This window comes from Scardinius erythrophthalmus (genome assembly GCF_964197995.2).
Source record: "Scardinius erythrophthalmus genome assembly, chromosome: 23".
NCBI lineage: Eukaryota > Metazoa > Chordata > Actinopteri > Cypriniformes > Leuciscidae > Scardinius > Scardinius erythrophthalmus.
Genome location: NC_138243.1, coordinates 2,938,580 through 2,965,236, shown reverse-complemented (window position 1 = coordinate 2,965,236; position 26,657 = coordinate 2,938,580). Strand labels below are relative to the sequence as shown.

General features: G+C 38.0%; 1 protein-coding gene across 1 annotated transcript; it reads left to right on the top strand.

The window, feature by feature from the left end:
• The first annotated feature begins 130 nt into the window (after positions 1-130).
• On the top strand, positions 131-20,804 carry aldh7a1 (aldehyde dehydrogenase 7 family, member A1). Its single transcript, XM_081354859.1, has 18 exons — positions 131-425; positions 4,787-4,840; positions 4,941-5,006; positions 6,304-6,384; positions 6,462-6,585; positions 6,682-6,814; positions 6,899-6,943; positions 9,086-9,163; positions 10,129-10,226; positions 14,058-14,099; positions 17,075-17,169; positions 17,300-17,384; positions 17,858-17,964; positions 18,816-18,932; positions 19,027-19,124; positions 19,967-20,040; positions 20,338-20,413; positions 20,559-20,804. The coding sequence occupies exons 1-18, from the start codon at positions 231-233 to the stop codon at positions 20,611-20,613; spliced, it is 1,623 nt and encodes a 540-aa protein (XP_081210985.1). The 5' UTR covers positions 131-230; the 3' UTR covers positions 20,614-20,804.
• The last annotated feature ends 5,853 nt before the right edge of the window (positions 20,805-26,657 follow it).

Here is a 26,657-nt window from a genome sequence, read left to right as displayed (position 1 = left end):
GAAAAGCCAGGACATTATATCTCTGATTGAATTCGTCTGGAAGAAGTATGTCATATACCTAGGATGACTTGAGGGAGAGTAAATCATAGGGTAATTTTCATTATAAAGTGAACTATCCCTTTAACCAGATGAAGTGGGTGAGTCGCGACTGACCAATCAGAAGTGCCGAACACATGTGATCGCGGGCGCGCATGAGCTTTGGGTCCGCTGCCGCTCGCCGTCAGTAGTTAATGATGCAGCGCGTGCTGACGTTGAGACTCGCGCCGCTCCGCGTCCTGAGGAGGAAACCCTCGCTGAGCGTCAGACCCGCGGCCAGGATGTCCAGCATGCTCATCACACAGCCCCAGTACAGCTGGCTGAAGGAGCTGGGCCTCGACGAGGACAACGCCGGCGTGTATAACGGCGCGTGGGGGGGACAGGGAGAGGTAAGAGGAGCTCGCGAGCGTCACGAGCGTCACGCGATAGTAAAGACGAAGCGGTCGCATTCTTTCATGCTGGAATGTAATGTACTATAACATTCACTTGAGATTATTGTGTGATGTTTGAATGATCTGCTCTGGTCAAGTTTGTGAACCTGCTTCCTCATGAATGAGCTCTGTACAGTTAAGCGACTCTAAGGTCCAGAAGTGAAAAGAGTCAATCTGTTATTTGTAACTGAAATTAAACATCAGCTCATCTGGCAAAAGATTTACAGTCTGTGGGGAATAAACGCTGATGGTTGAATCATGTGTGGCATAACGTTAATTGTCACACATGATCTGCTCACATTTTTACTGTAGTTCTTTCCATCTACTTTCCTACACAATTGACTAATTGTTTAAGAAATGGATAAAAGTGGCAAGTGCATATCAGTAGTCTTCATGGCTAGGCCTACATGACGTAAGCGTAGAGGTTGACTAAATGCCACATATAAAATTGCAAAACAATAAAGTATTACAAAAGAAAATAAAGTATTGAAATATATATATAAATATATAAACATTTTATTAATCCCCACCCCATATTATTTAAAACAACACTTTAGTTAAGCTTTCACTGTAATAATTGCTGTAATGTCGTCATATCTGATACTTATTACTAACTGTTATATATATATATATTTCACGCTTTTATTGTTGGTATTCCAGAATATTAACAATTCATCAATAGATGACAGCTTTAGGGCACTATTAATTTTGTACCTACAATATTCAAAGATTAGAGTAAACTTTATTTACCTATACAATGTGATGACTAGGCTCAACCCTCTATGCACACCTTGTTAATAATCCCCCCTGGCTAGTACATTTAGTTTTTAATTTTAGTTTTCTGGCCAGACTGATATACTACCAAATCAGCTTATCTTTGCAAAATGGCACATCTTTTTAAATATCTGAACGTACACTCTTAACCTCAGTAAATCAAACATTATATTATGAATCAAGCACTATTTAATGATAGAACTTTAGAAATTAGAACTAAGGGGCTGTTTACACTACACCATTTTCAAAAAACAATGTATAACATTTTATGGATTTTGATAATAGTAAAAAAACAGGCGGTTGACGGACACTGCTGTATTAGCATAGCCCCGCCCTGAGTGAGTGAGCTAAAAACAAGCCCTGCCCATGACTGTTGATGGACACTGCTGTATTAGCATAGCCCCGCCCTGACGGACACTGCTGTATTAGCATAGCCCCGCCCTGAGTGAGTGAGCTAAACACTAGCCCCGCCCATGACTGTTGATGTACACTGCTGTATTAGCATAGCCCCGCCCTGTTGGACACTGCTGTATTAGCATAGCCCCGCCCTGAGTAGAGCCCGACCGATATGGATTTTTGGGCGCCGATACCGATAAAAAAAAGCCAGATACCGATATATCGGCCGATATTATTTATGTGTATATTATAATACAGTAGCAATATTATTTATGTGTATTATAGTACAGTAAGTTTGGACACACTTTACAATTGGTGTGTACAAACTTTTGATGGGTACTAGAGCCCGACTGATAAAGGACTTTGAAGGCTGATACCGGTACAAATATTTGTTGGTTTTAAAATCCGATATTCCGATATATCGGACGATATATATATTTTTTTTTTCAGAAACGCGCAACAAAACATTAACAAATTTCCCTAACATTAGTTATTTGTAGTTATTTATGAGTTTTAACTAAAATAATATGATAATGCATTTTAAAAAGAAACTTGTTTCTTGTATTGTCACAACAGAACAGAAGAACATCAAAATATATTAAAGTTCTGATAAATAAAATGTATAAAAATACAAACTTAAGATTTTTTTTAAGACTAAACGTTTAGTCCTTTGAACAAAAACAACAATTTCACATTCAAATTGACAACAAATTCAAATTCAAATTTTCTTCTGTTGAAAATAAGTTATTTGGATGAATGTGGGTAACCAAACAGTTGATGTACCCCAATGACTTCCATAGTATATTTTTCTCCTTTGGAAGTCAATGGGGACCAGCTACTGTTTGGTTACCCACATTCTTCAAACTATTAATATTAGAAAAATATTAGAAGGAAATTAATACAGTTGGAACAACATTAGAGTGCCTGTAAATAATGAGATCATTTTTATTATTGGGTGAACTATCCCTTTAAGGACAAGCGGCAACTGTTTACAATTGCTACTGTCTGTTTAAGAGCTGAGCATGACACGTCTAATGTACACGCATTTGACAAGCGGACAACCGACATTATGTAAATCTTGTGTGTATTTAACAGTATTAGCACAATAATACTCGAAAGATAACTTAGTCCAGTATCCAGGCGCTGGTAGAAAGGCTTTTAGTGCATGTGAGCTTCACATGTACGCGCTGAGAAACGCACACGTTAGAACAGCGCATCAGCATTTAAAATTAAATGTTTAACCGACAAAGCATTAAAGCACATGCACATTATGAACTTTTGTGAACTGCAGTGTTAACATTTTATGTGAATATAGCCTACGTCGCGTTGTTCCGCTTCACTCTCGGCTTATTTAACCGCAGCAAAACTGGACATGAGTCACGAAATTTGTCATCCTTATTTGAGTTAAGAGAACTGATAGGGATGTTCTTTTAATTGTTATTCAAGCAATGTATGTCTCGTGAGTCGTGACCAACTCACCATGAACACACTTCTACGCTGATCTCACTCGCGGTTCTCTCTGCCCGACTCGGGCTGGATCAACAGGTTGCTGAATGTGTGGCACGTTATACACGAGTGTTGCCAACAGGGACGGTGTAGAGTGCCCTCTGGTGGACAAACTATACAACGGCAACCCTCATAACATGGTTGAAGGGTGTTTCGTCCGTTTTTATTTTATTTTTGAAATATTAATTTATCGGCCGTTATAAATGCCGATACCGATAGTTTTGAAAATGCCTAATATCGGCCGATAATATCGGCCTGCCGATATATCGGTCGGGCTCTAGCCCTGAGTGATTAAGCTAAACACTAGCCCCGCCCACGACTGTTGACTGACACTGCTGTATTAGCATAGCCCCGCCCTGTTGGACACTGCTGTATTAGCATAGCCCCGCCCTGTTGGACACTGCTGTATTAGCATAGCCCCGCCCTGAGTGATTAAGCTAAACACTAGCCCCGCCCACGACTGTTGACTGACACTGCTGTATTAGCATAGCCCCGCCCTGAGTGATTAAGCTAAACACTAGCCCCGCCCACGACTGTTGACGGACACTGCTGTATTAGCATAGCCCCGCCCTGAGTGAGTGAGCTAAACACTAGCCCCGCCCACGACTGTTGACGGACACTGCTGTATTAGCATAGCCCCGCCCTGAGTGAGTAAGTAAACAAGTTTTTATATGCTGTCGTAATCTAAATTTATAGTAATAAAAATCATTTAGTTCAGTTCAGCGTGAGCCGAACAAGAGTCGCAGCAGGAGTCAGATTTTGGTTATCATTTACCAGTCAGATTTGTTTCAAAGCGAAATGTAAAAGCGAGTTTTTCAGCGAGTTTTTCATTGTACTATTTTGTTGTTGTTTTTCATTAAGAATGATGAACTCACCATTCAAGCAGTTGCCGCCCTCGAATTGCCGCTAATTCGCATTCATAATTGCCGCACAGGCATTCATAACCATGCATGTCCAGTTCATTACTTGCATGTGAGCGTGAAGCTCAACTTCCATAGGAATGAACTGAAAACCCTCGCTCTGCTACACGCCAGTGGACACGCACCGTAAGCCATTTGAAAGCGAGGGGGAAAAGAGGGGAAAGCTCCCGACGTCCCCCCGGTGATACCGGTATCATTGGTGTTGTCACACGTCGATTAAAGTCACATCCCTAGTCTTTGGGATTCTGCTGGGTTAGTTTGAGCGAGTCATTGCTGTCTGATTTGCTTTCAGTTCCTACTAGTCATGCTTGCATTTGAATGTTTTTCTTTGCCTACCCAGTTGAACCCACTAAATGCGGCGCTGCTGCGTTGTTAATTCAAAGCATTGCAGAAATAAAGATCAATGAGACGAGAGACGAGGTTGGTTACGTTAAAGCCGTGACCAAGCCATGCACACAGATGTTTATTTAACCTGTGCTAGAAGGACATCTTTGACTGTTGCACTCGCGTCTCGCACAAGAGAGACGTGTGTTTAGAAAGCCATGTAAAGTTAAAAGAAGTTCAACTTAAAAAAAAAGTCTCGGGACTACTATTGGAGGATAATAAAACATAAAATTGCTTTTTATTCATAGTTATCCTTTGTCAGTTGTTGCATTTTACTGTAAGAAGCGTTATTTTGATGTTCTTTGTTCAGGATGCTGTTTAATGAGCTGTTTCATACAGGTGATCACTTCATACTGTCCAGCCAACAATCAGCCCATTGCCAGAGTGCGTCAGGTAACGTAAACTGCTTTTTTTTCGTAAAACAATGCATTACTGAATAAAAGCATATTAAGAGGCATGATTAGTTCCCTGAATGAATTTTGTCTTTATACAGGCCACCATAGCAGAATATGAGGAAACTGTACGGAAAGCACAAGACGCGTGGAAAGTGTGGGCAGATGTAAGCTTTCGTATTATCAAGTATTGAGTAAGGCTGGGTAATACAAGCCACGTGATGATATGGTAAACATCATAATGCGCACAATTGACGTATGCCAGTAATTTCATTACAGGATTTCCATATACAATGTGTAACTCAGTGTTGGGAAAGTTCACTTTCTACATGAACTATTTCAAAGTTCAGTTCACAAATTGTAAAATGAACTAGTTCAGTTCATAGTTCATACTTCAAAATTTTTAACTAAGTTCACAGTTCCAAAAATGAACCAGTTCATAGTTCTTTTTTTCCATATGTTGCTACCAGCTATTATTTTTCAAAATTATTGCCACAGCCCATATAGATCCACAGACAGCAATTATTAAAAAACGTACTGCTTGAATGGTCTTTTTTAATGAGGAATTATTAAAAGAAAAACAGGACAGTAGTCCTTAAGGTGCAAATGTTTTTCAATTTTAATAATTTTCCATTTCAGTACATACTAAAAAGGAATACTAGAATCCTGTAAAAATATAGCAGGTAGGTTCAACAAGGGCGGATTTTCTTTTCCTTTCAAAGTTTGCGCAGAAATGTAAGATTTTTCCCATCCTCACCGACCTTGTCATAAAACTCGTTTAAATGATCATACCTCGCCTCCATGCTGCTTTTTGTTTTGATTACGCATGCAGCGGTGTGACACTGGTGGCTGGTGTTGCCAGATTGGGTTTTTTTTTTTCGCTACATATTAAGGCCTGTTTACGGTGTGTTTTAGCCGGGTTTTCGCCTGGAAGGCTCTATAGTAATCTGGCACCCTATTGAACAAAGTTAAACTGAGAGAGCGTGCCGTTCACAGACACCGGAATGAATGAGTTCACAGTTCATCAGGCAGTATTATGGTACGTTCAGTTCACGTTTGAACTATCGTTCAATGAATGCGTTCAGGCACAACAGTGGTGTAACTTTCCCAAACCGGTATCTATAAATATTTAATTTCTGTTGGGGAAATAGTAGCGCAAAGCCTAACCCTCTGATGCTCCTCATTTAGGCTCACACTCCTTGAGTAAAAACACCTGGTGTAATTTTTTTTTTTTTACTTTACTTTACTGTACTATATTTATTTACTGAAGAAATCTCCACCGCCTCTAAGACGCAAAATGTGAACAAACTGATTCTTTCCAATGAACCGTTTAAATTGGTTCACAAAGCGCAATGGTCTCTGCGATCAACTTAGCTCAGTGCTTGGTTTGTGCATACATGAGATGTCCACAGATATATATATCTGGTATAATCCACTGAACCCTTGTCCACACGTGTCATTCAGGTTCCTGCTCCAAAGAGAGGTGAAATTGTTCGACAGATTGGAGACGCTTTAAGAAGGAAGATCAAAGCTCTCGGCAGCTTGGTAAGATTGCACTGAAATGACTGTAAAGATCCCCATAGATGAGTGGCTGAGCACTGTGACCCGAGTGTTGTGTGCAGGTGTCTCTGGAGATGGGCAAGATCTATGTGGAGGGTGTTGGTGAGGTGCAGGAGTATGTGGATGTGTGTGACTATGCTGTAGGACTGTCCCGCATGATCGGCGGACCCATTTTACCCTCTGAAAGTGAGTTCGCTTCACTTCATACATGCATATAAACAGGGCTGTGGTTGTATTTAAATAAACTGAGACACTGAGAGTGTTTTTCACTTGTGTTTTGAGGGCCGGGCCACGCACTGATCGAGCAGTGGAATCCTGTTGGCTTGGTAGGAATCATCACTGCCTTTAACTTTCCTGTGGCCGTGTATGGCTGGAACAACGCCATCGCTCTCATCTGCGGAAATGTCTGTCTTTGGTTAGACTCGCTTTCCTCCTCTGGTGTCAACTGGGTGCAGGATGATGAGTAATAGCAGTTAATGACTTATAATTCTTTTCACAGGAAAGGAGCTCCGACGACACCCCTCACAAGTGTTGCCGTTACCAAGTACGTCATTTATATGTATTTGTCTCTCTCCCACCCCCATTCTTATTTCACATTTATTTCCGAGTGAAATGGCTTATCAAATAAGAAAAAAGGCAGGACTTGATTTGATGTAATGGCAAGGATTGACTGTGAGAAGGGTTTCCTTCTGAAATGAAGGCTGATCTGAAAGCCACTGGCTGAACTGCAGCCTTGCGGACGTCAGCATATCACATGAAGAGCAAGCTGAGGCATTTTGAATAAAGATTGCAAAAATGTTTTGAATTGTGTGTAATAAAACCAAAAGTGCATTATGACAATAACTAGTAAATTTTGCTTTCTTGCTGCCCCTCAAAGAGAAGCTGTTAATCAGTGCGCTTAAAGATGATGTAAGATTTTTTTTATGTTAAAATCTCTTAACCTTGATTATTGTTCATTGACTGCTATTAGTATGCCGTTTATGGGTTTAAAAACTCACGGTTCGGATCATATTACTGTTTTTGAGTTTGTTTAAAAAAAACTTTTTTTTTCCATTTATTACTTAAAGAACACTTTAAGTACTTTTTTGATACCACACAGAAAACACTTGCCTAACTACTAAGCTGCTGTCACATTAAGACCTACTGCACAAATCCAAAATAATGATACACGTCAAATTTCTTTCTCAACTGTTTACGTTCACTTAAGACATAACTGACTGTTTACGAGAATACTTGCCGAGACGGGTATTTGGAGATTATTTTGTGTATGTGTCAGTTCAAAACTCTTTGTATGCACGCTTTGAGTGTGTGTGCACCGAAAATAGTGCGCGAGTACAGAATCGAGTTATTTCACCTCTTCCTGCACTTGAATGGTTTAAAAAAGTCTTTAAATTGGCAAGACTTAGAAACACATGCAAATGATAAACTTTCACTCTATGATGGTTAAACTTTGCAACTAGTCTGGGCAAAACATCATTACTTGGTCAGTTTGATAAAGTTTTTACCATGCTGTAGAGAAATGACACAGTTATGACATCACATCTAAAATGTAAGAGGTCTAAAATAAAAAGTTACTACTGTGAAACGTAAAGTTGTGCTTGTGAAGGTGGTTCAGGTCGATCAGCATGTTCTTCTGGACTGTTATTGCCGGTCTCTTGCTTGAAATATGGCGGAGTTGATATCATAGATAGTTAGCATAGTTACAGTAGTATTTAAAGCACCTCAGGGGGACCCACCAGTCATGGTAAGGGCTTCTACATCTCCGAAACGCGCTCTTAAGTTGTAGACCAATCATAGCAGACTGATTCCAGCTGACCAATCAGGGCAAACTGGGCTTTTCGGAAGGCGGATTTGAAAGAAACAGAAACTAAAAAAGAGCATTCAGAAAGAGGGTAAAGAACAGGTGGTGCAACAATCTAAATGATTAGAAAAATTTGTGAAAATTATCTATGACTATGTTTACAAGCTGTCAATATTCGGGTTATGGTTGGGTTAAGGTCACTATTTGGGTTTCTGAAACATTCGGAATAACCCGTTTACATGCGTGAGTAGAGAGAGTTACTCCTGTATACATGGAATTATTGGCAATATCCCGATGTAAACGGCGACGCACGGACAGCGTCTTGACGTACGGACAACCTTAAGACGCAATATGCGTCATTTCTTTTTGTTCTAGTTGATGGGGATATGCCGATACGCGTTTACATGACCAAATATTCGGGTTAGAAAAGGGGTACCCCAGGGATCATATCCGGGTTTTTAAAAACCGGGATATGAGCACATTCGGGTTTTTGCCGGTGTTTACATGGCCGTGCGCTACCTGGTTATTGCTAATATGCCGGTTTTGAACGGGTTATTGGCTGCATGTAAACGTAGTCACTGTAAACATTAAATTATGTAAAAAATATTTTAGTTGACCCCCTAATCAAAATTATGAACCTGTCTCATATAGCCCTCATATAGCTCTGGGCATTATAGGGGCACTTCAAAATAGACAGAAACTGCTATAAATTCAATACTGTATAATACATTAAAAAAACACTGATATCAGAGAATGTTTTGTGTATCTCTGATTTTGATAAGTTACGGTTTCGAGTTTCAGTTCTTGAGTTTGTAGTGTTTTTTTTTTCTCTTATATCCGGACCCTGATTTTGATTTTCTTTATTTTTTTCTTGTTCTTGTGTAGGATTGTAGCTGAGGTGTTGGAGCACAATCATCTTCCTGGTGCGATCTGCTCTATGACGTGCGGTGGAGCTGACATCGGGTATGTGACACATACATGAAATTGAAATAAAGCACATTTATACTCTTATTAGTTTAGCACTTCAGTCACATAAGACCACTAGATGTATCATGAACATTTTGACTGTTATTCTGATACCATACACTTACTGTACAGAGAAAAAGCATTTAGGTGTGTGTGTGGGTGTGTGTGTGGGGGTCGGTGGGTGGGAGACCCAACTTTATGCATGTTTTTTAAGATTCCCCTTTCTGTTAAACATATTTTATTAGATTGTCCTGGACTCAAAAGTATTATGCTCTTTTATGAAGTTACCTCACTTAAAGACTTATTTAGATTATAGATTATGCCTGAAAAGGTTTTGGATTTTTTTTATAATATGTTAATTTAAAAAATCTTATACCATGGTCTGGGTGAATACTCGATTCTGATTGGCTGCAGGGTGTCCATTAAAAAGTGATAATGGACACCTAGGAAAGGCGTCCCGTCAATTTGCCTGATGACAGTTCTAAATGATTGCGCTGGCTCAAACTCACTGATCGACTGCTGCGGTCGGGGCGCTGTGGCCACGTTGCTGTATACGGGAGATATTAAATAGTGCGCTTGACTTTATAAATAAAAACCATCTCAATTTTTACTCTAAAACACATTAAAGTATTATTAATTGATTAAATATTTCTTTCTTTCGTAAGTGACCATGGTATAAGCTAATGCTAAGTTAATGCCCTTCGAGGTGTCCATTGTCAGGTATTAATGGACTTCGGCGGAGGCAACCGTCCGACGCACTCGCCATCGTCCATTAATACCTGATAATGGACACCTCTTCGGGCATTAACCCTTACTTGTATAATATGACTTGCTGTTTTTGTTTGTTTGGTTTTTATTGTATGTATATGATATTTGTATTTTTGTAATTAAATTTTTGCCAAGAAAATAGCTTTGAATGCTGACATGACACTAAATAAAACTCTGTGTGTGTGTGTAAACAGCACGGCCATGGCAAAAGATGAGCGAGTGGGTCTACTGTCCTTCACAGGCAGCACTCATGTGGGCAAACAGGTGGCCATGATGGTACAAGAGCGGTTCGGTGGGTTTTATTCTTTATATCACATATCAAATCATACAACATTATGCACTCACATGGAACAGGACCGGCAAAGAACCTCGAGCCGGGGCTCAAACTCTGGTTGGCTGAAGCAAAGCTGCACCATATGCTATTGCTCCAAGACATGCATTTAGCTTTAATTACTGTAATGAAGGATTACATTTTGTGCTGACAAACAAATGGGGGGGATGTAAAAAAAAAAAGAAAAAACCTTGCATCACAATGAGTGTATTGTGATTGTCAAAACATTTGTTAACTAAACAGAATTTTATTATCAATGTTTACATGATACAATGACTGGTATGCTACTGTTTTTATTATTGCTTGACACAAATTTCACAATTTCCATTTAATTCAATTCTTGTGATTTGATTCTGATCTTGATTCAATATCGATTCCTTTGGTAAATATTAGGTAGAGTAGATACGTTAATGTGTTACTGTATCTCACCTAATGCTGTAAACATACAGAGCCCTGTCAGCTGGTATTATTATTAAAGGTTAAAAATAACATCTCAAAATAAATATGATGCGTTTCTTATAATAACAACGTTATAATATTTTAAATGATGTAGGTAAAAATATAATAAACATGTAATATAGTTATCATATTTAGCAGAATGCTCCTCTCTATTAGCCTGGGTTTCCCCATGCTGCCTTGTGCGCAGCGCGATTTTATTCACGCTGCTAGGCTGCTAGACCAGATTTTCACCTCAGCGAGGGGAACGGGGAGAGAACGGGGAGGGAGCAGCAAGACGATGACGACGTCTATGCGACACACCGAAGCAGTTTGTTTATGTCTATGGATCTAACATGGCATCAGACGCGAAGTTACCTTTCGATGCAGCCTTATTAGATAGTGTTCTAAGTAGTTTAGAATGCAAGTTTATTTCGTCTTCTTCCTCGTCGAATTTCTGTCGCTCTACATACGTCATCTGGTATAATTGAAACGATTGGCTATGAGCTACGTACAGGCGCATTTGATAGACATTTGTAGCTTCCAATAAACGGCTCTGGGCATTCGTAAACCACGCCTCAAATACGAGAAAATGAACATGTGGTTCCCACGTCTCGTCTGACGTTAGCCAGGCTACCTCTCTATAGCAATTTTTTAAGTCCAACTAACGGTCCAGCTATGGTCATTAAATGGCTTTCCTGAGGTAAATGTAACATTATGTGACATTGCTCTCCAGCTATTTTATGGACCTCTTTCCGTGGTTAAAAAACACTGATCGATCGATTCTATTACATTTCGGTAATTTGAACTTTATCTTTCAAATTACCTATTGATCATTTGTGTTTATTTACTATTAACTAGTAGTAAAGAGTAACAGAATATCGGTTAATGTGCCGCTTGAACTCTGTCAGAGATGTCACGTCACAATTACAAGCTCCAAAACGGTGTTTATTCTTTGAATTACGTAATTAAATTGACAGAATCTGAGAGCTGAGAATTTGTTTCATATCAACAGTAACCTTCTGTGTCTAGTCTGTCGGTGTCAGTGTCCTCTATGCTTTGTGATTTTTCTCTGCGTAAGGAAATGAATGTGTGGCATGAGAGCGTGTGAAAAGTGACAATTGCGTGAGTCTCACGGTGAATGAGTGAGAGTTGGCAGCCCTGCGGATTCAGTGTGTAAATGTTTCTGATGGGTGTGCTTGTGCTGCCGCAGTCTTGTTCATTTGCTTGTTTTCATTTGTTCATGTTGTTTGTGTATCTCTGTGGCAAACGCTGAGCCCGTTCGGAACTACGGGAGCCCAGAGGAGAGCGTCGGCGGATGTTAAAGAGAAAACCTATTTTCATTCAAACAAGTCGATGTAAACTGCACATTCGAGTTAATCGATAAAATCGATTTATCGCCCAGCCCTACGTCAGTGAGCATGCAGCATGATTGGCTCTGGCGAGGCATCAAGGAAAAACACTGGTTTATACCGGTTACGCATGTAAGATGGGAGATGAGACAATATTGAAGTTTTAAAATAAACAAGTGTTTAGTAGCATGTTAGTTTTTTGCAGTGGTACTGGTATTGAGAATTGTGAATTTCACTGGTATTATTATTGAATACTAAAATTTTGGCATCAGGAAAAACTAGAGACTCATGATTAATCGTTAAAAGATGACGATCTCAATCCAAACACCCATACGATCTTAATATTCCTAAATGACAACAATTTGACTGTCTATTTAACCTTTTAAGAAATTTTTTAAGAAATAATGATACTGTGTGGTTGAAAACAGTGTTTGTGAAGCCATTTACCTATACCGCTGATCCAGAGAGAACCGTTATCATGTACCGTGATTACACTTCTCTCTGGATCAGCGGCATAGGTAAACGGCTTCACAAATACTGTTTTCAACCACACAGTATCATTATTTCTTAAAAATAAGTAAATTACCTTTTGAAAGTCACGTGGTGCTTTAAATTAAGATTGTATCATTACATTACACCAGTAGGTGGCGACAAGTGAAATGTATTAGTCATTGAATAATTCAAGAGATTTGTTCATAAACGCTGATTCATCCAGTTATGAAACAAGTGAAGTATTTATGAATCATTAATTTAAACTATTTTAAAAATCATTCAAATTAATTAAACATTTAAAACAGACTGCAGCAATTAGGTTTTTGTCAGAACTTCTAGTACTTCTATTCAACTAGCGGCCCGCCCATCACCTCCATCCGGCCCGACGGCACCACCTTCCTCCTCCTCTTCTCCTGGCGGTGCGGCTAGTCTAGTGTGATGCGCGCTCCGACTGACCTGAGAAACGTTTTACGTGCGGATATTTCAGCAGTTATTATGTGTGTCCCGTATTTCTGTCGACTGAACCAGCGATACAAATCATTTGTGATTTGATCATTCTTTTGGTTTGATTCTTTCTAAACGCGCTTTCATAACTGTCTGAAACTATGCGGATTCGCTCTGTCACAGAATCATCTGAAGCGGTTTCTCGCTTAACTACAAATCGCGCTGTTTTGAGTTGTTTCACTAGTTGTTTCAGCACGGAATTGAGTTTAGTCCCGGTCAGCAATATTAAACAGCGTTGCGACAACCAGTGGGAAGCGTTTCAATTTGACAGACACCTCTCTGTTACAAACCACAAATCACTCGATGATTTAACTAGTATTAAATCGGCTGAAACAGCCTCAACACCCTTACAAACATTTACCATGAATGTACTGTAGTAATTTACCATGGTTTGAGCAGAAATATGTAATATTATATTGAATACTATGTTATAGTCATTTATATTGCATGAGGTGCGTATAGTTTTTGACCTGTGTTTAGGCATTTGTAATACAGTTGGAGTGAGTAGCCTGTGGTTATCAAGTCTCACTATCAGATTATTTTCGTTTAAGTATAATTATAAATAAAGTCATTCTTATTTCTTACGAATAGCTATGAGCTTGTGTAATGTATTTATTTGTATTTATTTATTTAGTTTTTCTTTATTATGGTCTTATAAATCTGCGTACTGTTGGGTACCACATTTCCAAGTAAATACAATACTTTTTTAGGTTTACTTTAGCTTATTTATTGAACCTGTTATGTTTCAATAAGTTTCAATAAATTGTTCAACTTTTTGATTTGATAATCCGGCCCTCGAATGTAGCTAGTTGAATAGCCCTGTTCTAGTAAGTTGCATGTTATTTTGTTTAGTTGGTTGTTCAGAATTGTGTGAGAATCGTGATATATATTTGAAACCAAACAAAAAAATGTATCCAGAATCGTGCAGCTCTAGGAAAACCCTAAGACTTTGTTTTGGTTCCTGACTTGACTCATGGTTTTAAGAGTGAATATTTTGATTTTTTTACAGGTCGTCAGCTACTGGAGCTGGGAGGAAATAACGCCATCATAGGTTTGTTGCATTTAATTAATTGAAATGGGTCTTTTTGTTGGAATAAGTTGTATAAAAGACCTTTCACACCAAAAACGATAACTATAACGATAATGATAAAGTTCTAAAAAATTGTTATAAATATAAAGAAATAGCAGTTCACACACCACCGCTGTAAGGATATCGTTTGAATCACTCTCAGAAACATGTTTTCCAACTGATGAACAATAAAAAAATATCGACAGCCAATCAGAATCTACTCTGCTTTAAAGAGCTTGAGCATTTAAAACAGCAGGCGACAAAACTGCAGTGCACACTTATAATAAACAGTGTTGTTATTTGTTGGTGTGGATGATAATTTATTGATTTATATTGTCCTGCTGCTTTAAAACTTTGGAAGCTTTTTAAACCATTTGCTGTTTCATAGCCTACATTCATACATTTGAATCCGTTTTCAAAGGCTCCACCTCCAGTTTGCACATTGTTTGGAGGATAAGCATTGGACTCGACGTGTAATTTGAAAGTAATTTATTTCTGTAAGAAAGTAAAACTTTTCAGCAAAGTTTTACAAACATTTTTAAAAATACCCATTCTTGTTTTAGGACAAATTTGATTTTTTTTTTTTTGATCCACTTTAAAAAACTGATTGCCATTTAAATATACATTTGTGCAGTTGACGTGTTCTAGCTGGAAAATGAACCAATCAATGCATCTGTTAGAGAGGGTTATTTCCACTGATGACGACTGTCCAGTCGAGGAACCCAGTCCAGGAACCAGTGTGGACCTCATCAACAGTGAACTTAATACAGCTACACTAGCCAGGACTTCCACACTGTAAAAAAAAGTCATATTGTACTGTATAAATATGAAGGAATTTTCCATATTATTTTTTTCATTTAATTTCAATGTATTTATTTAAACACAACAGAAGTTGACCACTGTGCTTTACAAGGTAAAAGTCCAGGAAACATGAAAGGAGGAGCAAAATAAACCATTAACACATAATGTAATAGAACCATAATTGAGATTTAGTGAAATGCCCGGTCAGAAAGATAAAACTTTAGCTTAAATTTAAACTCATGTAAAGAGGACGGGGATCTCAAGGATAATGGGAGGCAATTCCACAGCCTAGGACCGACCACTGCGAAAGCACGATCCCCTCTCGACTTTAATCGGGATTGTGGCTGGGACAAATTATAACTGCTTGTGGACCGTAGACACCTACCGGGCACGTTCAAAGTTCAGAGAGGTAAGAGGGTGCAAGACCATTTAAGGCCAATTCCTGGAGGGCCACAGCTCTGCACAGTTTTGCTCCAACCCTAATCAAACACACCTGATCCAGCTAATCAAGTCTTTAGGATTACTAGAAACTTCCTTGCAGGTGTGAGTTGGAGCTGGTTGGAGCTAAACTGTGCAGAGCTGTGGCCCTTCAGGAATTGAATTTGAGACCACTGATTTAAGGATTTGAAAACAAAATTTTAAAATCAACTCTGACACACCGGCAACCAGTTAGGAGACATTAAAATAGAAGTGATATGTTCATGTTTGCGAACCCCAGTTAGAAATCTGGCTGCAGCGTTTTGAACCATTTGAAAACTGGGATATTCCCGCATACAAGGAATTACATTAATCCATTAAAGCATGTGTGACTTTCAAGCTCTTTCAGTGATAGGAAAGACTTTACTCTAAAAGCTTCAGGTGAAAAAAGCTCGATTTAACTACTGTGTTTGTGTTTATCCAACTTAAGGGAGGAATCCAAAGTAACTCCCTGACTTTTAACTATGGGTTTGATGTAGGAGTACAGGTTTGCAACGGATTTTATGTCGTTTAAACAAGCAAATAGGGTTCCTAGGCCTTTTGTGTCTGTGCGCTTGAAAGGCAGATAGATTTGAGTATCGTCTGCATACAAGTGAAAAGACACTCCGTGCCTCCTAAAAATGGATCCTAGGTTTTATAATATATAACATGTATAGTGAAAACAGATTAGGGGCCAAAATGGAGCCTTGTGGAAGGCCACAGTTAAGAGGAGCTACAGATGAACAGAGCTTCCAGTGCCAGCTGAAAAGGTTCTGTTAGTAAGATAAGACTTAAACCAGTTGAGAGCACTTCCTCAGATGCCCACAAACTTTTTAAGGTGTGACAAACTATGGTCAACAGTGTCAAACGCTGCACTCAGGTATAAAAGCATTAAAATGACAGAGTCCCTGTAATCGAAAGACAACAAAATATCATTCAAAACTCTTAATAAAGCAGATTAAGTACTGTGGTTAATCCTAAAACCAGACTGGAATTTTTCAGGGAAACTCCATTTGGCTCCACGGAAACACCTTTTTACAGTTGTTTTACCTGTATTTTGAATTATGCATTGCTTTGTGTTATGTTTTACGATTAACGGAAATTTACGTAAAATTACTGGATAATGTCCTGGCAGAAAATTACCAGTACATTTTCCGATTTAAATTTGTTTACAGTGTAGACCGTGGATAAGAGCGTTTTAGTGGATGAGCTTCTAGATCAAACAAGTTCAAGATGCATAGATGGTACCTAATGAAATCTATTTTAGTATAAAATGTGCTTTTACTTCTTAGTCTGTTATTCAGTTTATTGTATTTCGCAGGCTGAATAAGTCCTGTGAGGTAAATTACATCGCATAACTCGAACCTGAGCAAATGGAGTGCCAGTCATAGAGCTGATCAGTTAACAAAGCTTATTAGCTGTATAAAGCATATATAATATAATATAATATAATATAATATAATATAATATAATATAATATAATATATGATCCAACGTCAGTTATGTCACATCAGACTTTCCAAATTATATAAATGAATGTTTACATATTCTAACAGTGGAGAATCGATCTCTCTCTCCGTGCCCCGCAGTGCCCCACAAACAGGTGTCACCCTAGTCTGAATCACATCACACATTCATCCAAGGAAGTCTTTCCATGTTTATGTAGTCCATAAAGTCATTGCATAGTGTTTTTGTTGCAGTGTTTGAGGACGCTGATCTTAATCTGGTTGTGCCATCTGCTGTCTTTGCCTCTGTGGGAACGGCTGGCCAGCGGTGCACTACTACCAGAAGACTGGTTAGTATAGTGTACTAAAGAGAAGCATTAGTTTAACCATGGTTTCTTTCTTCTTTTTTATTTACTAGTTTCTAATTTTTTTCCATCCCTTCATCTGATTGTTTTTCGATCTGCTGTCCTGCTGACTTAGATGCTGCATGAAAGTGTACATGACGAGGTTGTGGAGAGAATCGCTAAAGCCTACAAGCAGATCCGCATCGGTGACCCCTGGGACCGTAAGTTCAGCAGAGAATAATGGGCCTCATTCACTAATATTTGTGTGGATTATTCATAGTTCACAGGAGAACTTTTCACCCAAAATGTCCACCTTATTTACATGTGCGTACATGCATGAATTTGTTCTTAACCTCATTCTGATGTTAATAAATAATTTGTAGTATACTAAATGAGTGACTCCATGCTCTGGGTTAGTTATTTAGATAAAACTCCACATAAGGCCTTTCTGCACAACCTTTCCTTTACAGCCTTTAACACACACATTTCCTAAAGATGCACTCTTACCTGAGCGCATGTGCAGCGAGATCCTCCAACAACGACAAATGTGCAATACTAGCCATTTTCAGTATTCAAATACAGTTTTATTGAAAAATGCCCCTACCTAGTGTGCACATGTAGTGCATGAGACCCAATGTGTTACATGTCTGTTTGAAATACAAACATGCATTGATTCTTCTTTATTTGGTAACAGCAAACACTCTTTACGGACCTCTGCACACCAAACAGGCTGTTCAACAGTACCTGGCGGCCATAGAGCAGGCAAAGCAGCAGGGCGGCGCTCTGGTGTGCGGGGGAAAGGTAACGGTTCATTCAGTGCCAACAGTAGCAGTATGATTGTCATTATTACAGCAGAGACAGGGTGTCTTCTGACAGTTACTATTAATGTTGATATGATGTGTCCTTCTAGGTCAGTATTTCTCAATCAGGATGCCCTTTTTAGCCCTTTAAGTTAAACGCCATTTACAACAAAAAAAAGGTAAAACAACGATGTCGGATGATTTTGAAGTTGGAGGAGTAATTGAGATTTTTCGCCCTACCCTACATTTCTGAACCGAACACGCTTGACCTTTCAACCTGATTACACAGTGTGTGATGTATCGCATAGCTAGTGCAAGAAGACCATTTGAGGTTAAAAAGTATACAAAATAAATGTGGGAAAAAATACAATTATACATAAATTAGGAAATAAAAATATGAATACTCTTTATTTTACATTTCTGTGTATATTTATTTATTTATGTCAGCTTGGAATTCTGTAGTCTAGCTGCTGCGTTTTAAGCCAACTGGACCGTACTTTTAGAGCCACGGGACTTTCCCCCAGTAGCACAATACAAAAGACTGGAGGTAATGAGCATATGAATTAGTTTTTAAGCATCAGAAACAGACAGCTTGTGTTAGCAGTGTTTCTAAGATGAAAATGCAAACACAGGCAATGTGACGATCAAAAGACGGGTAACATCCATAAGCACTGTTCTAGCATGATCTACCGCTCACCAACGGGATACTCATCTGTTTCATGTTGCTGCTTTAAAAATTGTACATTTTGTCTCTTGTATTTAATGCATGTTTGTGAAGTTAAAGCTTTTGCACCTTTTAACTTCCTGACCTGGATGATGCAATGAACTTGAGCACTGAAATCTGATTGGCAGATCATGGATCGTCCAGGTAACTATGTGGAACCCACTATTATCACCAGACTGCGACACGACGCTCCCATAGTTCACACAGAGACCTTCGTGCCTATCCTTTACGTGCTTAAATTCAAGGTGGGATATTTTATTTTATTTTATTCTATTTTGCATACTTCATAATATTATATGATTAATATTTTTCTTGTAACATATTTTACTGTGGTTTTAGACAGAGGACGAGGCATTTGCCTGGAATAATGAAGTGAAACAAGGGCTGTCTAGCAGTATCTTCACTAAAGACATGGGCAGAGTGTTCCGTTGGTTAGGGTATGTGTGCAATGTAGCTTTTAGTTTACAAGTTCCTTGACAATAGCTGCTTTTCCACTGTCGGGCCAGTGCGAGCCAGGGCTAACAAACTAGCCGAGCCGTAACACTCCTCCATAGAACCACGTCACATGACCTCACCATTTCACCAGCTGACTGAAAACTAGCTAGATCGCAAAATGAGCATGACAGAAGCAGACGTTTGTTTTAATTAAGACTCCAGCATAGTAGGGAAATCCCTTAGTTTTTTCCCCAAAATCAGTTTTACTTTCTTGACTTGATTTTTTTTTCATCTCTATGATTTATTTTATTTATTTTTTTTTTTTTTTCACAAATTCTGTGTTGTGTATTTTCTGGTTATCAAATGAAATCAATTTTTTTTGTCAAAATGATGATAGTTTTTCTTAAATGAAACAGTAAAATGCTCAGAGCGGCTCTTGGAGATGTTCTCATATAGTGAGTCGGCAGAGGCTGAAAACACTGAGTGCCGTGTGTGTGTTAAACGAAACCGCACGTCTGCGCCATTCATTCACTCAGAGAACATGCAGGACTCTTATCGAAATAGTCTTTTTGTGGTTTAATATTAACAGACACTAGTCTATATCTGGATTTGATTTAAGTGTACTGACCTGCTTTTATTTATTCATATAAAATTGACAAATTCCATGAAATTCCTCGTTATACTGTAAATTCCATTATGACTGAATTCTGTGATTCCGTCCACTTTTTCTGCATTGCGTAAATCATACAGCCCTAGCCCAGATAAACTGAAGATTATGGAAGTGTCTTTATATAAAACATGGTGAGTTGATGAATGTGTAAGAGTTGTTTGTCTAACTCTATAGGCCCAAAGGCTCTGACTGTGGCATTGTGAACGTCAACATTCCAACCAGCGGCGCTGAGATCGGAGGAGCGTTTGGTGCGTATCAGTACATCAGTACCACACCATTCTGTGCATCGCACTAACATGAACATTTACCATGGGATCAGCCTTATTGCACTCGGCCATGCTGAAAGTACCGTAGACATTTGGAAACTCCACCACCAATTGAAGAAATGCAAAATGTCTTTCCCCAACTTCCTTCCCCAACAATATCCCATTGGTCAGAGTCAGGCAAATCCTAAAATACACTTGACAGAACCAAGAATGATGTGTGTGTGTGTGTGTGTGTGTGTGTGTGTGTGTGTGTGTGTGTGTGTGTGTGTGCGCGCGCAGGAGGTGAGAAACACACGGGAGGTGGGCGCGAGTCGGGCAGTGACTCCTGGAAGCAGTACATGAGGAGATCCACATGGTGAGTGTCAGTCTTCAACACAACCTCAGGAAGTATGCCAGCATGCTTGAAATGAAATATAGCTTTTATCATGTAAACTGGATTCAGTGACTTTTCCTGCTGACATTTCAAATTGGTCCCTGAGACTCTCCTCCTCCTCTTGCAGCACTATCAACTACAGCAAGGACCTGCCACTGGCCCAGGGGATCAAGTTTGAGTGAACCATGATGTTGCCTAGTTAGCAGTGGGAAATAGCATTTATGATAGTTTTATGTATATCTGTTTGCACTGCCACATAAAATAATCCAAAACAGCTCATCAGTCATTGACGTGCATTTTGTAGCGCTTATCCATGCTGCCCTTAAAGACTGAACACTGTTTATTACCAATAAACCATGAGTCTATAAAACCAAAACTCTCTTAAGTGCTTTTGGGAAAGGCTGCCCTGGACATGTTGAAAACTTTTAAGAAGCGGGATTGAGAAGGACTGGAAAGTATGATTATTGGCCATTCAAATAACAAAAAACTCACAATGCTAAGATTGTAACTGAGAAAAATGTAATGTCTTTTATGCAAAGAACCATTGGGGAAAGGGTGAGATTTCATCTGGTCTGCATGAGAATTAGAGCAGCGTTGTGTGCGTGACGAGGAAAACTAATGCCATGCTTCCTAATAATATCAGTCAAAGAAATCAAATACAAGCTAGTTTGAAAGTTTTAGTGATAGTCATTCCACACGCTTTTGTTGTCATATGTGCTTCATTTGTCTTTTCTCTCAATGGGATCCCATTCATGAAACATTCGTAAATACACAAGTAAATATGTGAGTGATTTGCGCGTAAAGAGACCTTCCCGAAAACTCTTCTCCTGAAATACTTTGTAAACGTCAGGTGTGATAGTGAAATGTGAGTGCGTGTTAAAGAATTCCAAAAGGAATTCAACGAGCATATCTCACACAAAAGTCATAAAGCGTGAAAATATCATCATAAATATAATGCATGAGAGAAAAAAAAGGAATTCAAAAAGCATCTCTCACACAAAAGTCATAAAGTGTGAAAATATCATCATAAATATAATGCATGAGAGAAAAAAAAGAAACATCAAAAACATTGACAGCACACAATTCAAAAAACACAAATCAATATTATACCTATTCAATGAATCACCTCCTTGTATGAATCAAGTAACACAGGTCAAAATACATCCACCTGATAATGTATACATCAGATAATTTGCAGTGTAACTTATTTTCCAAGAGAGAGAAAAAAAAAAAATAATAATAATCATTACAGAAATAGTACAAAGTCTAGTTCTCCGTTTAAGCCTGTTAACAACCTATTAGCCCTATCTCCTCCCCTTATTGATTTCGGGATATGTTCAATGCCAGTCATTTTTAATGTACTTGGACTACCATGATTCGCATCTCTAAAATGTAGGGCCATGGGGCATAATGGGTTGCAGACTCTAATCGCATTTTTGTGCTCTGCTAATCTGGTCTTTAGTTTTCTTGCAGTCATCCCTATATAGAAACAGCCACATGGACACTCCAACCTATACACCACGAATGAGGTATTACAATTAATAAATTATCTTATTTTCAATTCAGAACCAGAGGTTACATCTCTAAACACACCAGTCTTAACCATATTATCACAATGATTGCAATTACCACATCTGTAATTTCCTACACTTAAGCTATCTCAGAATTCTGACTTTATTTCACGCAATTCTGACTTTATATCTCGCAATTCTGAGAAATAAAGTCAGAATTGCGAGATGTAAACTCGCAATTGTGAGATAAAAAGTCGCAATTATCTTTTATTTTTTTTATTTTGTGGCGGAAACAAGCTTCCATAATATCCACTGGGCTTCTATATGAGATAAGTTCTTTCACAGAACTCTGCATAACATATAGCGGTTTCGCCTCCTGGATGCGCGCGCATCCGGTATTGTTTGTATACAAGAAACCCATGTATGGAATTCCATTGTTGACATAATAATAAAGAAATATATACATAAATAAATAAATATACGAAGACATGTAAAAAAAAAACACACACACAAATACATAAATATATACATAATTAATTTATAAAGAAATGTAAAAAAAAAAAAAAGAGTATTTATACTTATTTCCTAACTTGTATTTTTCCACATTTATTCATTGTATCATTTATTTATGTATTTTTTTCCACTTTTATTTATTTTCATTTTTATTTATGTATATTTGTATTTATGTCTACATTTATTTATTTCTCCATTTCTTCCTCTGTATGCTAATGAGGGGGGCGTGTTTTATCTCAGACATAGCAATCGAGCTCAGAGTGGCAGTGCTGAAGCTTTGAGGCCACAGTGACACCATGTGGTGAGACTAAACAAAACGCAAGCCTTAAAGTTTGCAAGTCACACAGTGAATGAGAGAGAGATGGGCAGATGAGAGACACAGAGAGATGGGCACTATTGCCAAAATCTTATACACTTCACAGTTTAAGTAATTTAATATCACCCTAACGTGACTACCCTTACGAAAAGAAAATATATTACCCTATATATGAATGATCAATATATTAAATGATTTAACAGTTTATTTGAACATATACAGAATAATATATTGTGTAAATATATTACAATATATTGAACTAGAATGCATTTCCGGAGGAACTGCAAAGTGTGCTTAATTGCTCGGGTGTGGTTCACTAACGTTAGCAGGTAGTGGATAAGGGTGCGTTGAAGTTTGCTTGATCTGAGAATTTCAACAATAGTACTTTTTTCAAGATTGTGCAAAAAGGTGAAAAGTTATGTGCATTAAGAGACATGTCTGCAATGTAGAGTAGTGCCAATGGCATTGTTTACGTGGCTTGGTTGTTGGTTTTGAAATAATTGGTTATGAATAAACAGCAGAGAGTGGGAGTGTTTTGGGTGATGAAATAGTAGCCTATTGAAAAGAAGTTGATAGTCTTCATTTACTGTATCCAATAAGCCCATTCAAAACTCACCCAGCTGTTCTGTGGTTGACTGTTCCCTTTGATTAGGAACAAATTTACTATCTCAAATTAAGGTCTACCGTAATTAGCGATGCTTTGATTGCTGCTGTCAAGATGGTTGTCATCACCTACACAGAAACGCTGATTTTTATAGCCTACCGTCAGTCCTCATATTGTAATTAAATGAAAAACGCTATCAGTTTCACTAGCTTACTCTAGCGATGCAATCGCAACAACATGGATAACGCTGTTTGGCCTTGCCTAACTATATATGACATATGCGCCATATGCTAGAGTTACACATCCCGCTGCCATTTCAGGGCTTGAATTTCGGCAGAGGTGGACAGTAACAAAGTACATTTACTTGAGTACTGTACTTAAGTACACTTTTTGAGTATCTGTACTTTACTTGAGTATTATTTTTTCTGGAAACTTTTTACTTTAACTTCACTACATTTGAAAGACAAATATCGTACTTTTTACTCCACTACAATTCTGTCAAGGTCCTTGAGTAGAAAGTAACATCAGTCAGTGGATGATTTTGGTTGCAGGGGTTGCATTTTGGTTGGAAATGAAAGTCGGGTTGACGTCAGAACCCTGCATCCGATTGACATCAGAACCCGACGTCAGACTGACGTTGGATTTGATTGAAAATAAAAGTCGGGTTGACGTCAGAACACGACTGATGTTGGTTTCTGACGTCAACCCGATTTTCATTTTCAACCACAATACAACGTCTGTCCAACGTTGGAGATTAACGTCAATCTGACATTGGATTCTGACATAAACCTGATTTTCATTTTCAACGTTGGGTTTGGTTTTCTAAATGTGACTTTTGTCACTTTTTTGGAGCACACTAGCTTATAGATAACAGCAAGGCTAACATATGCATACTAAAAGCCCAAAAACTTTAAATAGGGCAATATTTGAGGGAACAGCCATTTGGGTGTCCGAAACCATTGTGGACGTTATTGAGGGCACTTATTCAATCTCACATTCAATCCCACTACTGGAACTGTGTTCTAGAAATAAATTTGATATTGATATGAGGGTAGGCAGGCATAGATTCAGAGGCATACGGTACTTTAAGTATTACATACAACAATGCAACAATAATAAAACAATGCATTGACATTTACTTTTTACTTCTGATACTTAAGTATTTTTAAAAATGAGTACTTCTGTACTTTTACTTAAGTAAAAATAGGTCTTTAAAACTTTTACTTGTAACGGAGTAATATTTGACCTGTAGTATCTATACTTTCACTCAAGTAAGGAAGTTGTGTACTTCGTCCACCTCTGAATTTCGGTGCGGGAATGTGGGGATTGCGCATAATTTAAACCATTCCCGCAAGGTTAGCTTTTATAGTGCGAGAAATTCCCGCACAAATATATTCGCTTCATCTCAGAACAAATGATTAAAAGATGTCAAACTGTCTTTTATTTTCGAATTTAATTCCTCAATCAGCACTGGACCGGCATTTTCTGTCTTCCGCTGAGCCCTGGCCGTAGACAGATCATATGTTTCACGCTGTCAATGATCATATGTTTCACGCTGTTATTCACACTATCGAGTGTAGGTGCAGCATTTTAACATTGAGTCATAATTAGCTGTTTGTGAAGAAATTATCCGCTTCCAAATGATGTCATTTTAATCACGAAATTGAAACATTAAAAAACTATTTGCTCTTTATGGTGTGCGAGTTCGGCAGCAACGAACCAACAGATCAGCTTGCAGCGTAACCAGGGCAGGACTTAGGGCAGGACTTAGGGCGGTGGGGCCCCTGGCCTTGAGTCACTTTCGTGCCCTACCTTCTATACATTACTTTAAATAGAACAAAATGATACATACACAAGCTATGTATTAGAGCTACACAATTCTGGATAAACTGAGAATAAAAATAGAGATCACGATTCTGAACAAACAACTAAACAAAAGAACATAATTTACGTTAATTGCTGAAGTCTATTAAAAATTTTGAATTAATCTGAATTATTAAAAAAAAAAAAAACTTGGGTTTGAATGAATGATTCAATTCCTCAATAAAATGCACTTGTTTCATAGATGAATCAGCATTTTTGAACGAATCTCCTGAATGAACGATTCAATGACAAATGTTTTTTAAAAGTCATTTGTCGCCATCTGGTGGCGTAACAATATAATCGATCCAATCGTTATTTGAAGTGCAAAGCTACTTTCAAAAGGTGACTGGTACCGTAGACAGTGTTACATGTTAAAAAAACGTAATAATTTATTTATATGACCACTGATTGAAGCTTGAAAAAGTTTTTTTCCAATAAATAAATAATGATTAAAAAAGTTCAAAGTGATCATAAGTTTATTGCAATGCACAAATGTCTTGGTCAGAATGAGAATAAAACATTTATTTACCTGGAAAACATATGTTTTGATTGTGGCATTTCTTTGAGAGTTAGAATCCAGAATTCCTATAGGCTAATTATTGTTTCTTTTATGAATTTAATAAAGAACTCTGTCTCGCATTCTGTCCAAACGATCCATGTAGGCTGCTTTTGTGTCCATTCGTTTTTCCTTTTTTAACCCGTAATTGAAAAACGAAAAATGAACGGTTGTTGTCTTTTTAAAACGCAAAGTTGAACACCAAAATTTTAATTTGAACTGGCTACACACAACTCCTGTGCTTTGTTTATGACTTTTTGCCCCTTTATTAAACATTTAAAATATTCACAAATTAATATGGAAAACATGTCGATTTTACTGGTTTTCTAAGGCCAAATTAGAAAGTGGAATTGATGTCTTTCCCGCAGTGCTGAATGAGAAGAGCCATTAATATAATTAATAAACTATTGTTTTCTAAGTGTCAGCTAAATCACATCTCCATCTCCGCTGTTAAGCAGATACACTTTTAGAGAGAAATGCAACTTTCATACGGATTAGCCTACATAATCAGAAGGTAAGCTTTCGATTCGAATTTGTTCGTTTTAAAGTGGACATTTCAAGCTCTAGCCTATACTGTAAAAAAAAGTGTAATTTTACAGGTAATGGTCTGTATTTTTTACAGAATTTTACCGTTTTGTCATTATACTGCGAAATGCCTGTTATTTTACAGATATTTGCTGTAATTTAAAGGTCCACTATTAAATTTACAGGTAATTGCTTGTATTTTGGTTTTACATCAATTTTACGTTTTTTAAAAGGAACTTGTCTGTATTTTTACAGAGTTATGTGTAATTTTACATAAATTAAGTAATATTTTACAGATTTTTTTCTGTGAAATTAGAAAACAAAGAAAAGTAGGTACA

Bases quoted from the DNA above. Each gene is read 5' to 3' on its own strand.
- aldh7a1 (XM_081354859.1), top strand. From the start codon at position 231: ATGATGCAGCGCGTGCTGACGTTGAGACTCGCGCCGCTCCGCGTCCTG. The intron at 6,385-6,461 runs GTAAGATTGCAC...TGTTGTGTGCAG, and splicing joins TCAAAGCTCTCGGCAGCTTG to GTGTCTCTGGAGATGGGCAA. The intron at 6,944-9,085 runs GTACGTCATTTA...GTTCTTGTGTAG, and splicing joins ACAAGTGTTGCCGTTACCAA to GATTGTAGCTGAGGTGTTGG.